The sequence below is a fragment of the Gossypium hirsutum genome, chromosome D11, assembly GCF_007990345.1.
Source record: "Gossypium hirsutum isolate 1008001.06 chromosome D11, Gossypium_hirsutum_v2.1, whole genome shotgun sequence".
NCBI lineage: Eukaryota > Viridiplantae > Streptophyta > Magnoliopsida > Malvales > Malvaceae > Gossypium > Gossypium hirsutum.
In genome coordinates this window covers 28,847,329-28,865,323 of record NC_053447.1, presented here as the reverse complement: position 1 = coordinate 28,865,323, position 17,995 = coordinate 28,847,329, and the positions used below count along the sequence as shown (strand labels likewise).

Here is a 17,995-nt window from a genome sequence, read left to right as displayed (position 1 = left end):
GACTCAGTATTTCAGTGGACGTATCAGGAGATCTTACTGGGATATTATCTAGTTGATTGAACAAGAAAGCTCGAGACAATAATTGATTAGAATTACCAAAGCGAACTAATCACCCATGTCCAGATTTGGTACATATTTCTTTATTTGATTTCTGCTTTTCATTTATTTAAATTTATTGTTATTTCTTATTATTAGTATAGTTTATTAAAAACTTTTATTTTGATTCTTCATACTATAAAGTGATTAAAGTATTGATTAGTTCTATTTATGTTCGAGTTAGAATTAATTTAATGCTTGCCTCCTTTAGGTACGATCCTTGGAGTACTCACCTACTCCGTTGTAACTATATTACAACCTGACCCGTATACTTGTGGATACCATTTTTCCATATTTTTTATGCAAAATTTTGTACTCTAGACGTTGGTATGTCTGGAGGTGATAAAAAAACTATACAAGTCATTAATCCCTCTAGACTATAGAGAATAAAGTCTTAAGCCTATTATGAAGCCATAACCAAGTTGGTCACTAAAAGAAAAAATAATTTAAAAACAGAAGTCATATACATTTGGAGGTGCAGTAAGCATAACAAACTAAATAAGATAGCAAAACTGACACCCTAATTATTGGAGTGGTTCTTTTGTTGGTGTACTTGGATCACATGGATATTTTCTTGGTGTGGGGTGATTTGTTAAGCAAATGATAGCAGTTCTTACTCAATGTGGGCTGTGTGATTCCACTACATGAAATTGGCAAAAAAAAACATAGAAAATGTTAATATCACTTCATAAAGACATGCTATAAATGCAAGGTTTGTTTTGAAAGTTGAAGTAAATAATTAAATGAATGAAAAGAGCAAATGATTATAAAGTTAAAATCGATATTATTATTTAAAAAAAATGAAAGATCTTATTAAAAGGACATCCAAAATGAGAAATGTCATTTTGGCAACCAGACAGTTCTTACAAAGTCAAAATCCCTTCACTCTTCCATCACATTAATTTGTATCATTTTCATTTTAACATAAATAACCACCGTTGCAAGTCCCTCAGATCCAACCTATGACAAACTGTATGAGAAAATTTTGTTCTTCTAATCTATGAATCTCTTCTGCCATTTTTTCGTCTTTCTTTATATCTAAAAAGGACTTTACCCCTTTTATCTTCCTCCTTAAAAAAACTAAAATAATATGATGATAAACAATATAAAATTAGCTTAAAATTTTAGTTTCATTGAAATCAAGAAACCAACCAAAGCTATAAACAACGATCAAGAAGGAAAATTTGGATGGCCTTAATCTATTATCCATCAAAATAGAAAAAGATAATTAACCATTTGAAATGAAACCCAATAAATCATCCCCACACTTGAAGAACCAAAAAAAAAAGGGAAAAACAAAACCAAAAAATAGTAAAAGAAAGTTAAAATTTCAATTGAGAAAGAAATTTTAGAAATTCAGATCAAACCCAAGCATCAAAGACTGATATTTTTCAGTTTTCAAGTTCTTGAACAGTTTAAGAAAAAAACAAATCAAAATCTCAAATCAAAATCAAGTATCAAATACCCATATTGTTAAGTTTTCAAGAAGCTTGAATCTTACCCATGAAAATTGATGCTTACCTGGAGACGAATTCAACGTTCTGAGTTTTCCTTTCCCTCAATTTGATAGAAAGATGAAAAGTGAAGTTTGGAAGAAAATAGTGAAAGAATAACGTCCCAGGTTTTTACCAAATATAAGCTTGTAAATTTGTGATTTTTTGACGGGTACATTGGGAATGAAAAAAATTTTAAAGTTATTTCTTGTATTTGCTGAATAACCATTACATGGGCTAAGTTTTGAATAACCATTCAACGTTTTTAACGAATGGAGCGGGAATGAAGATTGCGTAATTTGTGGGATGATTTGAACCAAACAATTGAATGGTGGCCATCTCAGAATTTGAACGTAATTGCATAGCAATTCCATTGAAGCAAACATGGTGTAAGAGTAGATAATTAATTGAAAAGTTATATAGAGGATTGACTGCAGTAATAAAAAAATTAAAATTTAAGAGTGAATTCGAGATATTCCATTATTTAGCTTATAGAAATTTTATTTAATAAAAATGAAATTAATTAAAAAATTAATATAAACCCAAATACGAATTAGAAATGTTTATGTATCAAATTATTAAATCAAAGTTTCTAGTAATATTTAAAGTTTATCCAGCTAAGATAGTTAAATTAGTGCTTGCTTGACAACTAATTAAGCAGCCTGCGTAGTACCAAAGATTTAATTTAATATTAATACTATTACTTTATTTCTCACATGTTAGCCTGTGTTAGTATTCAATGTCATTTGAAAACTCACTAGATCTAATTTATAATGGACAAAATTTGAGTATGAGGAGAGATAAATGGTTCAACATTGCAATGAAATTGTTGACTTGAATCCTTGAAGCTTTTGAGACATAGAGTTCAGGTTGGAGTTTCTCTTTTGTCTTGTTATACCTTGATTGGATTCTGAAAACAGACCTTCCGCTTTACCTTGACAAATACCATGAACTCCTTATAATATTTCATATTCGTTGGAAACTGCAAAATAGATTTCATGCAATTTCAAAGATTGGCCCCTGCCCTGTAATTGTAGTGCTCCATCTTTTCCTTTATAATCCTTCTACACCAACCCTCTTTTCTCTTCAATCTTACAGTTTAAATCCATTGTTTCTTAGTCTTTTTCTCTCTTTTTGTTCTGTTTTTTTTAACAGCAAAATGAGCAAGAAGGGAAGCAAAGAAAGCAAACTAAGCAGGTATCTAAAGGCACCCATTAGGTTTCTGATAAAGGCCGGGGAATTCTATGTAAAAAGCTTGACGCAATACTCGGAAAGGGTAGGCTATGGAACCGTCATGGGGTGCTCGACTGGCCAGCTTAATACTTTTCCAAGGAGCTACAGTGTCAGTACAACGAGATCGGGCAATGGCGATGATGACTTGAGGGAACTTATCAGGGCCGCTTCCACGAGGAGTTTAGACAATAACAACAGGGTTCAGTTGGACCTTGTTCGACGACAACAGGCCAGGCAGTCTCTGAAGATGCCTAGAAGTCATAGTGTTGGCATTGGGAGGATTGATGAAGACAGGCCATGTGACTTTGATGAAGATATCAAGGTCAACATTGATTATGTGCCAAGGAGGAAGAGCCATGCTGTGGTAGTTTTTTCTTAGTGAAATGGGGGGTGATTTATTTAATTTTGTCAATCTTTAATAGTACCATCTGGTTTCGGCTTGTTGAATGAGGTTTGCAGTGAAAAATATCGCAGTGCCCAGGGGAGAAATCCAATGTGTCTCTTAACATGATTTTAATGAATTGTATATGTTTCAAACCTTGTTATGTTCTCTTTTAGGGTAAATCAGAAGATTGAAATTCTAAATTGTATTTTTGTAAACTGGAATTAAAGCTTCTGCCTGCAATTAATTTGGAGTTGGAGTCTTGGAGAAGGTGTTAAACACAAGCCTATAAACTGTATAGATTATACAAATGTTAGTAGTTGGACTTTATTCAAGGAAGGATTCTGAATATGATAGGACAGAATCAACCTATTAGTGTCAGAATCCTATGGGGTTTTTTTTAGATAAATAACCCTAATTTTTTTAAAAAAATTATGAAAATAATCTTAATATTAGATTATTTAGAAAAATGATTTAATTTTTATAGCAAGAATAGGTGCCTCCACTTGTACGGCGCATCATTCAAAAAATAGTTCAATCATTATTTTATTATTACAAAAATATAGGATAAAAAAATATTTTTTTGGTGCCGTCACTTTCCAAGGCGGCACCCATATAAAATTTTATATTTTCATGTGTATTTTCTCAATTAAACAAAAAATATATATATATTTTTTATATTTTTATGCCGCCTCCTTTAATAGAGGCACTAATATCTGTAAAAAAGAAATCATCTCTGATGACTACATGAGATGTGACGGCTCCAATATTATTTTTGGAGTTTTTTGGTGCCGCCATTTCATAGTTGTTTCCAAAATAGCTTAAAAAATTTTCCCTTGGTTCCTACTATAAATGTGGTGACACCACCAATTATATATACCCCTAGCCTCAACTTAATACAAATAGAGGTCGTAATAATTTTTTTATGCTGAAAGAAAAAAAAATGTTATGTTAAAGGAATGAGAGAAATTTTTATTATGGTGTTCTTTAACGAAAAAATTGTTTCCTCATGACCATTATATATAAATGACACATAAAATATGTCATTTTTAGGGTAGTAGTTACGCGGTTAAAAGTTTTTGTTGGTAGTGGTTACGTGGTTAATAGTCCATCCCCTATTGAAATACCCCATTTAACACGAAAGGAGATGAGGCTTTTAGTTGGTAGTGGTTACGCGATTAAGAGTTCATGTTAGCAATGGTTACAAGGTTATGATCGCAAATTGGTTACGTTGTCATGGTAGAAGCGTCTATGTGAGAAGTGCTCTCAGGCGGGAGAAATGCCGGCGGAATGTCGTACCCCAAGAGCAACCAAAGATGAATATCGTAAGGTTCCCGGTCGACCTGATTCAAGCAGAAGTTGATAGAATCTGGCAAAATATTGATTTTACTAGATTACCAACTCTACAATTTACTAGATTATCAACTCTATAATGTGATGATTTCAATTGAAATTTTATTATTATGGTAATATTTGAAATGTTATTGTGTTAAGCAATATTTAATCTGTTAATTATGTATATAAAATACGATTAGTGGAAGGAAAAATGTTTAGATGATGAGAAAAATAAATTTATTATTTCATATAATCTGATATATGAATAAAAATATGTTTGCTTTTATAATTATTTTTTTGCTTAAAAAAGATGTAAGATTTCATTTAATCCAATGAAAAATAGTAAAAAAAGAGGGAAAAATAGTATACAAAATATATTATTGGAGTTTACTAAAATAAATCCGAATTAAATAAATAAATTTTCAAAAATGAGGAAAAAATAATATTTGAAAATAGAAAAAAATGAAAATTTAATTGAAAAAATTGATGTATTAATAAGAGCTGAATTAATAAGAAGATGTTAGTGATTATGTAATGAAAAATTAAGAAAAAATAAATAAATAAGGATTGGTGGGCGTATGACCGACGGGTCACATCAGTGCAGAGCTGTCAGCTGACAACTCTATTTAAATGGAAAAACTTGTTGCATTTTTTCAGGAAATCTGAATCAAGAAATGGAAAAAATCTAGACGAGTTTTATAAATCTATGGCTTTCTAAACCTCTCTCATCTCTTCTTACTTGAAAATAGAATTTCTATGAAAGAAAATCTCTCATGAGTTTAAAAGTATGCTCTGTGCTTGCCATACTTATGGATCCTGCACATTAGAAATTAAACATGATAAAAGATACTATTAAGTTCAGTTGAGTTTGAAGAAGGAGCTTAGTGATTAAAGATGATTAACGGCTAAAAGGCAGTGCCTTGTTGATGGCAAAAAAAGAGATGAAAAGCTTGTGTTTTGGCATAGCATACCTGCTGTTATAAATCGTTAATTGCTGATCTTTTGCTTCTTACTCTTCTACCTTTCTTGGTATCAGAGCCAGTAACTCCAAATTTTCTTTCATTAGAAAGACTACGATCTAGTAAGAAGAGAATTTAGAATCATGGAATCCTCTAGATTATCCACCACAAAAGCACTTCTCTCATTACCAGAATCCCCATTTTGCTCTCACTCTGCTCGAAAGATTTCTTCTCTCTATGAAGTAGAATATTTTACTGAAGAAAAGAAAGTACAAGCTACTAATCTTCCTCTTGTAAATCCATATTCTACCTATCAAAAACCTTCATTCTCTCCTATAAAAAGTATTAAGTCTCTTATTACTACCAGAAGAAAAGCTGTCAAAGAATATGTCCAGTCCTCTAAATTTGATAAACATCTTATTTATGGAGGACAAGAAGAACAGTTTGTTACGTTGGAAATTCCGTCTCATTTTCTTCAAGAATGGTGTCAACATGGATATTCTCATATTCATTTTGGAGCAGTTCGTTTGGCGCTTAATTATCATGGAACTTCAGGGAAACCTGTTGTTTCCAGGATAGCCCTTTTAGATTCTAGATACAAGCGTTATCAAGATGCTTGTATTGGAACTGTTGAAGCAACACTAAGCTCGGGTATGGCAATGGTGACTTTGTTTCTAAATTTCACCATGTCCTTGTAAGACCCCAATCTGATGGACGCCCTGAAGGTACAAATCCAGATCGTTGGCACTGAAATGGTTGAATCTGCAGTTACAGCAACTCTACACTATCAAATAGTGTATAGAGTTCAAGATCATGCTTGCAAACTCGCCAATCAAGGATCTGATGATTCTCTTTTAATTTCTGTCAACACAAGAGAAGAACCTCATTGTATTCATGTGCCCAAGCAGATACCCAAACAAGAGCTTTTAAAGCTTCTTCTAGAAAAATAGGTGACAAATTATGAGCAGATCCATCAACACAATCAGCCGATCAGATCCACCAAAAGCCAAATTATCACCAAAGTTGATGGAACCAGTGAAATCAGATTTGACCATAGTCACTTGAAGCAGCTCTCAACTCCTCCTGTTTTTACAACACAGATGATGTTACAACCAGTAACAGTAGAAGAAGTGACACCTGGTCCAGAAGCCTCATTAATCCAGAGTTTCCAGTTAGATGGAAAGCCTCTGTACTTTTTTAAAGATCCCTCAGGATATTGTCCCTGGGATATCAATTGTTCCTGTGAAGGATGCAAAAATGATGCCTTTGAAGAACTTGATGAAGACATTAAACGCACCAGAAAAAAGAAGTCTGGTAGAAAATCAACACAGTCAAGCTTTTATGAAAGATGGATGAATGGAGATCCAGATATTGGTCCATTATGGAAAGATAATGGAAAATTTGTTTATCTTGTGGACTATTCTGTAAAAAGACCACAATCCCTTAAAGTCCAAAATCTACCTCAAACATCCCCACCATCTCCTCCAAAAGCAGACCCTAATCAAAAATGGTTAGCTAAGCCTCTAAAGCATCCATGTTACAAACGAATCAATAAGTGGGTACAGAAAAATGGCCAGTTTATGACATGCAGCCAAGAACAAGAAATGAAAGTTCCAGTCTCTATTCAGACATCTCTAGAAGTTCACATGTACACAGCAACTTCTTCTTATGATCAAGAATTTCCGCCACTTGAAGAATTTAAAAAAAATGAATATCTTCATATGCCAAAAATCTCTTCAAAACTCCAAACAGATGCAGAAAGAAAGAAAATCAAGATAGCAGCAGCAGGAGCTACCCTGAACTGGCAGTCAGAAAATGTTGTAGCCCAGAATGCTGCAATCAAAAAGATTGATCATAAAGTCTGTCAGATTGATAATAAAGTCTCAAAGATCGAGAAAACGACAGATGAAAATTTAGAAATGATCAAGAATCTTATTAAGCTTTTTCAAAAAAGGCTTAAAGAAGTTGCTCATGAGCCAGCAGCCCCAGGACAGGATTTATTTTCTCATCTTGTACAAAGAGAAAAGGAAATCCAGAACCTTAAAGAGCAGATAAAGTATTTGAAAGAGAATGGAAAGCTACCACACCACAACCATCGAGAAATGTGATTGAACTTTTCCCATCAGTAAGACAAACTGATAGCCCTCGACATACTGGAACACAATCACTTATTTTCCCTCCTCCAGAACCAAAAAAGAAAGCTACAATTAGTGAATTGTTAACACAAATCAAAGCTCAGAAGGAGGAAGAAAAGAAAAAAGCTGTAGAAGAAAAAAGAAAAAGAGAGAAAGCTAGAGGCAAAAGACCAGTACAAAAATAAGATGATGATGAAGAAAGCCAGTTCTCTTCACCACCAACATCTCCACCACCAAAGCAGATATCAAAATCTTTGATGATCAACGAACAAAATCCTTCTAATCCTTTAACAGGGTTTTTAAAGGATTACAGTCATAAGATACTGCCAAAGATATCTGTAGCTGAACGACATGAATCAGAAACAACCCCAGTTCCAGATTGGGAACATATCCCAGAAGAAGAAGATTCAGTATCTTTTTTAGGGGAATCAGAAGATCCAGCAGAATCAGATTCTATTGATGTAGAATCCAATAATCTTTCAGAAGAAGAAATTACTGAAAGCCAAACAGACTTACCAGAAGTAATGGCTACCCCTGGTGTGAAAGTTGAAGAAATATCAGATGAAGAAATGACTAAAGTCGGAGAACCATCAAATGTAAGAACAGCACCACATGTCTCCACATCCAAATTGGTGTTTACCTTAGATGACATTCCAATCTCCAAATGGCCAGAAAGATTACAAGAATTTCATTCGTGGCTTGATACCAGAAAGCTTACAGAAGAAAGCCATTATAACATCCTGTCTGAATTTGTTTCAAGATTCACAGGAATGTTAAAAGATTGGTGGAATTCAGTCACTCAGCCAGGTCAATTACAATTCCTGGTGTTAACAGATTTTTCCCAAGTTATAAGGATTATCCATAGTTATTTTATTGGTAATCCTGAAGATTTGTTAACACTCAAAAGAAGAGAATTTTTCAAGAGAAAATGCTGCTCTTATCAGAAAAAAGATTTATCTAAGCATTTTTATGCTATGATGAAAATTTTTTATGCATTTGAATCAGAATCTAGCTTGAAGCAAGCAGTTGTTGCATCTCTTCCTGACCCTATTCAAGTTGCGATCAATCAGAACCTCTACAGGCAAAACAAGAATATTCTTAATCTAACCATGGGAGAAATTCAACAAGAAACCTTCATTGTTCTCGAAGACATTTGCAACAGAAGAAAGGTTTTCAAGGATTATCTTCATGGAGATAAAAGAATTGACAAAGCCTGTACTGACTCGCATCTCAAAATCAAATGCAGCAAGGAAGACAAATCGTGTTACCGTCCTACAAGGAAGAAGAAACATTTCCGAAAGGAAGGAAAGTTTTCAAAAAAGATCCCCAGAAAGAAGTACCGATGGAGATACCTCAAAAAGAAGAAGAAATTTTCCAAGAAGGGAAAATCCACGAGGTGTTACATTTGCAACAAAAAAGGTCACTTTGCGAAAGACTGTCCAAAAAACAAAAAAGGAGAAAAGATGATCAAGCAAATCCAGCAGAGATCGGGAATCAAGATAACTGATGAAGATGATATAGAGTCCTTATTCTCTATTGATGATGAGCCAAATGATCAGTCAATATGTGCTATTCAAAGCTTTGCATCTAGCTATTCAGAAGACTCAGAATTCTCTTTATCAGATTCATCATTGATGATACAACCATCAAGGGATTGTTGCTCCCTCTCTACCATTCCTCAAGTTGTTGCCATAGAAATTACAGCTCCTCACATTCCAGTTTCCATCTATATGAGCAAATACAGTAAACCTATTACTGTAATCGCCTTCATTGATACTGGAGCTGCAGAATCTATCATGAATCCAGAAATTCTTCCAGAAGAATACTGGGAGCCCCATACCAGATATTTTAGCTCAGCATCAGGAAAGGTTTTTACAACAAACCTGAAAACCAAGCCTTTCAAGATTCAGTTTTTCCCCACTTGTTCCATTACCACTACAATACTGGGATCGAAACTTCCTGGAAAAGATCTTATTGTTGGTTTTGATTTATATCTTAAAGCCAAACAATTAAGAATCCTCCCAAATGGTATAAGGTATAAACAAATGTTCAAGCCTTATGTACCAATTCCCAGGTTATTCTCAATTGATGCTGACAAAATTTAAGAAGTTGTTGAAGAACTGAAACAAAAAGTATGTGCAAACTCTTATTCAGATTTCCTGAAAAAATGCAACCATCCTTTATGGAAAAATTCAGAATTCTTCATTAAACTTCCTTTCAAGAAAAATGAAGACATCAATCCTACTAAAGCTAGTCATATTGGGATGAATCCAGATCATCTCAAATTAGCTGAACAAGAATGTCAACAATTGCAGACAAAAGGATTGATAGAAGCCTCAGATTCACAATGGGCATGCGAAGCATTCTATGTCAACAAGAGATCTGAGCAAGCTCGTGGAAAGCTAAGACTGGTAATCAATTACCAACTTTTCAATCATTTTCTTCAAGATGATAAATTCCCTTTACCCAACAGAAATTGCCTATTCTCAAGTCTTGCAAAAGCCCAAATCTTTTCAAAATTTGATCTCAAAGCAGGATTTTGGCAATTGGGTATAGAAACAGAATATAGGCCTAAAACTGGTTTTTGTAATCTAAATAAACACTACCAGTGGACTGTAATGCCCTTTGGACTCAAGACGGCCCCTTCAAAGTTTCAAAAGGCCATGATCAGAATCTTTCAGCCTATCATGGATCAAGCTTTGATCTACATTGATGATATCCTTCTTTACAGCCCTGATGAGCAAGATCATGTTATTCTCCTCAATAAATTCAAGCAGATTATTCTTGATTTTGGAATAATGCTTTCTGAAAAGAAAATGCAGATCAACAAGTAGGAGATTGAGTTTCTTGGAATGATCATCAAAGATGGAAGATATCAGCCAAGTCCAAACATTGCAGAAGAGCTGAAAAAATTCCCTGACAAAAACCTCACCCAGAAACAAGTTCAATAATTTCTCGGGATAGTTAATTATCTTAGGGATTTTGTTCCCAAGATAGCCAAATTAACAAATCCTTTGAGAAAGATGCTCGAAAAAGATCCACCTCCCTGGAAGTCCAAACAAACAAAAGCTGTCCAACAGATCAAGGAGAAAACAGCATGCTTGCCACCACTACAGATCCCGTTCAATGACAAAAGAATTTTGCAGACTGATGCAAGTGATAAATACTGGGGAGTAATACTTTTTGAAGAAAAAATGGAAAAAGGCGACTTTGCGGATATAAGAGTGGAAGATTCACAGATGCAGAAATCCATTACCACTCTACCTTCAAGGAAATTCTTGCTGTGAAATATGGAATCACCAAATTCCAGTTTCATTTAACAGGATATCATTTTCTTGTTGAAATGGATATGCCATCTTTTCCAAAAATGCTCAAATTCAAACAGAAAGAAGTTCCACATTCTCAACTTCTCAGATGGGTAGAATGGTTTTCTAGATTCTCCTTTGATGTTGTACACATTAAAGGCAAGGATAATGTTCTTGTAGATATCCTTACCAGATTACCTGAAAATTCAACCCAAATCCAAACTCTAAAACCCATTGAAGTTTTCATGTTTCAACCTTCTTCTTCCTCAAAAGGAAAAAAGAAACAATCTCAACAAACACCCTCACCCTTTTCCCTTCCCTGTAATCCAAATTCCCATCCAGATCACCCTCCAAAAGTCTTAAGCCTAATCCTAGAGAAAAAATTCCATAAAGAAGCCATGAACATGATGCTTTCTTATCAGTTAGATGTCTTTAAGAATTTTGGAGGATTATTTCTTAAGCCTTTAGGCCTTCATCCTGATTACCCATTTATAAACCCAATCAAGTTCCAGTTTGGTGAATTTCCTGAAGAATTAAAATGGATGTTCTGGTATTTAACTCATCTCTTTCATATAGGGATTGAGTTTTTTATGCCTGATCTCCAACACTTCCTAACAATGGCAATTCGCAATGAAGAAGCTCCTGAGATGAAAAACTTAGCCACATTTTTAAGATGGTTTTATCCTTTAGAATATTGGGTAGATATGCTCATGTTTGAATTTCTCAAAAATACCCGTGTCTAGTGGATAGTAATCATCTTTTATAAACTTCAATACTTCATGCAGAATGTACCTGCAACACAATTAGCCTCCCTTCCTAGCTCCTGGATCCATAAAACATATTTTGAAGAGGTTTATGAGAATCCTTTTGATATCAAAAAGTTACAAAAATATTTGTGTCAGATCAATAAGATCATTCCTTCAGAAATATGGCCTTCGGGAAAGTCACAAGCACCATGGGATGTTCAAAGGAATCCACCGACACCTTATCAAAACCAGTTGAAAGAAGCCCTGAATAAGTATCGGTCCAACATACCAGATCCAAAAGAATGGTCTCAAGATTATCCCATGCATTGTAGCCAGATAATTCAAGACACACATATCTGGAAGGATATACAGGGACCAAGTGTTTCAAAAGCCCCACTACTTCCCAGATGTAATAATGATGATGTGATACCACCAGATGACCTGGAAAGAAGGATTGAAAGGCTGGAACTTAGATGTTACAAAGCCCGTGAAAAGAAAAGACAGAAAATAGAAGAGCTAAATATTACCTCTGATATTGATACAGATTATGACACAGATACAGACGTATTAATAGTGTAAAAGCAGATTCCTTCTTATCTGCTTAAAATTATTGTGTCTCTTTACTTTTGTAAAATATGCTGAGTCATGTTATTTACTTTAATGAGTGGTGTAAAAGCAGATTCCTCCTTATCTGCTTATCTCAATCCTCCTCCTCTATATAAGGATGGAGAAGTGTCAGTTGTAAGATAAGAACTAGCTTTGAAAAAAAGGCTTAAAGAAGTTGCTCATGATTTGTGTATTTTATTAAGTTTAAGTTTATATTAAAAGTATGATTTGTCTGTTTATTATTGTTTGTATGATATTTTATAATAGTTTTTTATATTTAAAAGAATGATTTTTTATATGTTTTATTATATTTAAATTTGTATTAAATGTATGATTAGTTTGTTTTATTAATGTTATTGTTGTATCTTATATCATTTTTTTCGTATTTAAGGGGAAGGATATTTTTTTGTTGTGTTTTTTTAGTTTTAGGTTTGTATTGAAAGTATGATTAATTTGTTTTATTAATGTTTTTGTGGTATCTTATATTAGTTTTTCGTATTTACTTGAAATGTTGTTTTTTTGTTGTTGTGTTTTATTAGCTTTAAGTTAGTATTTTGGTTTGATTAATTTTTTTTATTAATGTTTTTGAAGAATGTTATATTCCACAATATTTTTTGTATTTAAGGTATGAACATATTTTTTATTATTGGTTATTTGAGTTTATTTAATGTTTGGGGAGTTGTGTTTATTAATATAATTCATATGTTATATTAATTTATTTATTATTTTGTATTTAAGTTATATTGATTTTTCGTTTTTAAGATATAAGCATATTTTTTTATAATTGGTTATTTGAGTTTATTTAATGTTTTGGGAATTGTATTTATTAATATAATTGACATGTTATATTTATTTATTATTTCGTATTTAAGTTATATCGATTTTTTGTATTTAAGGTATGAGCATATTTTTTATAATTGGTTATTTGAGTTTATTTAATGTTTAGGGAATTGTGTTTATTAATATAATTGATATGTTATATTAATTTATTAATTTATTATTTCGTATTTAAGCTGTCGAAACCACTTTTTGAAAGCAAAAAAAATTTAGTTGTCGACTTTAAAAATAAAACTGGAGTCGCCACCGACCCTTTATTAAGGTGTGATCGGCTCACCTTAAAAATAATTTTGGTCTATGAATTTTGAGAAAACGAGTTCGGGAGTCAGTTACGCACGAGGAAGGGTTAGCACCCTCGTAACGCCTAAAATCGGTACCAAATTGGTCATTTAATGTCTTTGTGTCGAAGGTTGAAAAGATTTTAAAATCAACTCAAATGATGAAATTTGAAAAAGGATAATCAATTGTTCAAGTCATGTAAAGAAATCGAGTCCCATTACGTTAGGGTACAATTCCTCATAATCCCTGAACTTTGAATATCTCTTTTATTTATGTGAAAATCTTCATTTTGAGAAAGTAACATGCCACACCCAATACGTTAGGGCACAACAAATTAAGTCCCCAAAAATGATTTTTTTGGTGCTCCTGTATTTAAAATAAAGAATATTCTCGGTTATTTGGAATCAACAAAGAAAATCAGAACCCAATACGTTAAGGCTCAATTTTCCTCGAAAATCCCAAAACCTTGAATATTGCTTTTATTCACAAAAACTTATGAATTGAGAAAAATTGATTTTAAGGCTTTGATAAAACCAAAAAAATATAATTTCTAAAAAGTATGTAGAAAACCTCAATGTATCATTATGAAACAGATACTCTAATTTAAAGCATATATGAATAAATATTTACAAATACATATACTAGTACAATAAGCAAATTTGCAAATATGTGTACACATATATCTAACACACATAAACAAGTATACATGTAAAGAGAAGGAATGAACTACATCAAATAAAAATAAAAATACGTGTTGAAAATAAAATAAAAGTATAAAAATACGTATGTGTATATATTTACAGAAAAAATGTATGAGTATGCATGTATTGGTAAAACATGAAAATATGTATATGTGGATTATAAAATAGATAAAAAAAATAAATATTATGAAATACATATGTACTATAAAATGTATACGAGTTTATAACAAAAGAAAAAAGAAAAAAAATTGTGCAGATAAAAATAATACAGAATACATACATGTACATCATCACAAAAGTTTAAAATATATTCGTGTTTATTACAAAAATATGCGGGTGTATGGATCATTAAATATAGAGCATGTAGAAAATATAAATGCTTGTATATACATGTATATGTAAAAATTATGAAAAATAAAATAATATATAAAAATGAAGCATGCGTGTATGTGTGTATTTTACAAAAACGAAATTATAATACCAAAAAAATGTTTTGCAAAAAATGTAAATGTTTATAAAAAGAAAGTTTCGTGTTAAAATTAAGAGCGTAAAGTAAATATACATATATATATTATAATAATAATATAAGTATAAACAGACAGTAAGAATGAGTAACAATAATAAAATAATGATAAAAAAGATGAAGGGATTTAAAAAAACAAAAGGATCATATTGTAATTGGTATAAAATTAGAGGGCACGAATGGTATTAAAAGTAAAATGGGGATGAAAAATGCAACAAGCGAATGACATGGGGGACCAAATTTAGCAATAATCCGCTCTCCCAAAATGCTGTGCATTGACACTGGCTAAAATGAACAGAAACAGAAGCATTTGGGTTAAATTTAAAAAAAAAACAAAAAATTGGCTTAATAAAAACATGGCGCAAAAGAGGGAGGACTGATCGCGCAAATTTCCCCTCTGACGTCAGAGCCCGCGGATCCTCCCCTCCGGGTCGAGTCACCGCGCGGGTCGTATCTGGCTAAAACGGCACCGTTTCACTTTTGTTATTTAAAACAATTTTTGTTAAAAAAAATTACAGCAGAAAGAAAAGAAAAAAAATATTTAAGAACCCTCTTCTAGGGTTTTCTTTTTACCCCTCTTTGCACCGCTGCCGCAACTAGTCTCCGCCGCGTTTTCGCCGACCGGAGATGCGACACGATGGGCTCCAAAGGTAAGTTTCTTTCCTTTATTTTTATTTATTGCAATATATATAAAAAAACCAAATCGGAAAAAAGAAAGGGGAAAAAATCTAAAAAAAAAATCGAATGATCACCTCTTTAAAACACGAATAATCGATTTGCTCTTTCTGATTTTTCTCTATATGTTTTTCAGTCTCCTCTACACTGAGTCCCCCTTTTACAAATTAAAAATGGCTTTTTATAGCCTGAAAAAGAAAAAGAAAATAAGCAAAAAAAAATGCTATTGCTTGCTATTTTTTCTCCTTTGGACTCCTTGAGTCCGTTTTTGCAGGCATTCGTGGAGCAAACGGCACGCGTGGAGAGGTCGGCCCCGAGACGTGCGGCGCTTGGGCACTTGCTGGAGGCGAGGAGGCTGCGGCGCTACCTGCTGCTGGGGGGGCCGAATGCTGGGTTTAGGGTTTGGGTCTTGTTTGTTGGCTTGGGCCTGGGTGTTATAATGTAAAATGGGTGTTAGATTGGGCCTGGGCACATTTGGGTTTATACATAAGTTATATCAGTTTTTCATATTTAAGGTATGAGTACACTTATCAGATCAGACGATCACGCGGCACGAAAGATCAATAAGAAGGTAAAAAAATTAATTTTGTCTTACTGAACAGTTGAAATGCTAAATTTGTGGAATTATTTTTTAGTTGATCAATATTTTTTTTAAATTGATAGCATGAGTATTGCGTTTTGAGGGCACGTAGCCATGGACCGAGCTATCATCCTGACGATTGTATAATGTCATACTTGGAAATGGATGGAGTTGGATCAACTAGTTTAATCGATATGTTTGAGTTGCGTCTGGACTTAATATCCCAATTGGCTGAGAGGTGGCGGCCAAAGACCCACACATTCCATTTACTGTGTGGGGAGTGCACCATCACGCTCGAGGACGTCGCACTACAACCCGGGCTACCGATGGATGGTTATGCGGTCACCTGTTTCAGTAAGGTGGCCGAAAATGCGGTTTTGTGTGACCGTTTGCTTGGTTGATGGTCGGGTTGTGGGGAGAATAAATTTACCAATTTGAAATTTTGCTAGTTAAAACAAAATTTCGAAAATGTATCAAGTAGTCCCTTAGAGTTAGAGCTTATGTGCGCTGCTCGAGCATTTATTATGCAGCTAATAGGGGGTATTGATGCCAAACGCGAACAATAGTAGAGTTCACATTATGTACTTGCCCCTATTTTCAAATTTACGCACCGCCTGGGAGTATAATTGGGGGTCAACAATATTGGCAACATTGTATCGTGAGCTATGTCGGGCTACAAAGCACGATACACAAGGAATAGGTAGTTGTCTAATACTATTGCAATTATGGGTGTTGTATAGGATGTCCTTTTTGGCATTAGTGAGCCATCAACCACTAGTGTGGCCAATTGTAAATAGGTAAGTAAATATAAAGAATAACCCAATCAACAGTTCAATTTTTTTGCATTAATTTATTTGTTAACAATTTTCATTTGTTGGTAGATGGTCTACGTGCCTCGCTATAGGGAGGTCTGCACAGCTTGGGGTGTATTGTCAAATGATCGAGGCTTATTCCGGGGAGGAGGTGAATTTTTTATAAAAAATGTTAATAAAAACTATATCATGATTTTTAATTGATTACATCATTTTTTAAAGTTTTTATAACTATGTTAAATATTTACAGTTTGTGTGGATGCCGTATTCCACGCCAGGCGTTGTCGTTGTTATTCCATTGTAGGCTCATGCACATTCAGCCATGTGATGTATCAACGCTCTGGTGCTGAATTTCTCGACCATTGAGTGGTATAACAATGACTGAGTTATTAGGAAATTCGGATGCGAACAACATGTTCTGGACAACCCTGTCATCTTCGACGTTATCCATGGTATCAATAAAAGGAGGAAGGAGTCAAAGAATTGGGCAGTCGAGCATCAAAAATTTATCACATTGTGGAATGCCAAGTTACAGTGTAGGCCTTGATTGGAAATGTGTTTGTTTGACTTCAGCCCCTTTATTGAGTACCAACAATGGTACTTAAAGAATAAGGTGCCATATCTACTTGGAGAATGTGTTTGCTTGTTTTATCGTGCATATCAGCCTCAAGCCTTGTCATCATTTCCCTGAAACGGTGTGGTTCTAGCTCGTACCCTACATATGTATTAAGATATGACATGTTACGTTTTCATTATATACCCCAAATGTATTCAAGATATTTAAATAATATTGTGATTCAAAAATTTACCTAGTTTCACCAAATCTTTGCGTTAGTCCATATTCTTGAACTCCTGGTGGAAATTAACCGTGATGTGGCAGATGCAATAGACGAATATCCACGGAACCCTAGATCATTGAATCGCAGCAATCATCCCCTTCGATCTGTCAGAAATAATACAAATGTTGTCTTCTCTGACAACATGACTCCGCAAGTTCGTTAAGAAAAATTCCCATGATTTCATGTCCTCATTTTCCACGATCGCAAACACAATCTGTAAGATATTCTGTTTCCCATCTTGTGCAGCCGTAATAAAGAGTATCTAAATATATTTCCCATATAATCAGGTACTGTCAACTTACAGAAGCGGCTTGCAGTGTGCAAAGGCCCGAACGCATGGATCGAATATCCAGAACATTTGGTGTAAAACTCTTTTCCCAGGTTAATGTTGGTTGTCAAGGTTATAATAAGGTCGTGTCTACAACTCCACGACTATACTTGGCACGTACTGTTGTATCG

The 17,995-nt window shown here is 33.7% G+C and overlaps 1 protein-coding gene and 1 long non-coding RNA gene across 3 annotated transcripts; one reads left to right on the top strand and one right to left on the bottom strand.

The window, feature by feature from the left end:
- Nucleotides 1–518: 518 nt before the first annotated feature.
- On the bottom strand, nucleotides 519–1,957 carry LOC107913305 (uncharacterized). Its single transcript, XR_001688466.2, has 2 exons — nucleotides 1,618–1,957; nucleotides 519–736 (listed from the first exon to the last, which is right to left on the bottom strand). It is a non-coding gene; the product is annotated as an uncharacterized lncRNA (long non-coding RNA).
- A 406-nt stretch (nucleotides 1,958–2,363) lies between these two features.
- LOC107911386 (uncharacterized) lies at nucleotides 2,364–3,466 on the top strand. Of its 2 annotated transcripts, none has more exons than XM_016839225.2 (2): nucleotides 2,364–2,458; nucleotides 2,745–3,466. In XM_016839225.2, the coding sequence occupies exon 2, from the start codon at nucleotides 2,749–2,751 to the stop codon at nucleotides 3,199–3,201; it is 453 nt and encodes a 150-aa protein (XP_016694714.1). In that variant the 5' UTR covers nucleotides 2,364–2,458; nucleotides 2,745–2,748; the 3' UTR covers nucleotides 3,202–3,466. The 2 variants fall into 2 exon arrangements, with proteins under 2 accessions (XP_016694714.1, XP_016694715.1); XM_016839226.2 differs by lacking the exon at nucleotides 2,364–2,458 and adding an exon at nucleotides 2,467–2,622.
- The last annotated feature ends 14,529 nt before the right edge of the window (nucleotides 3,467–17,995 follow it).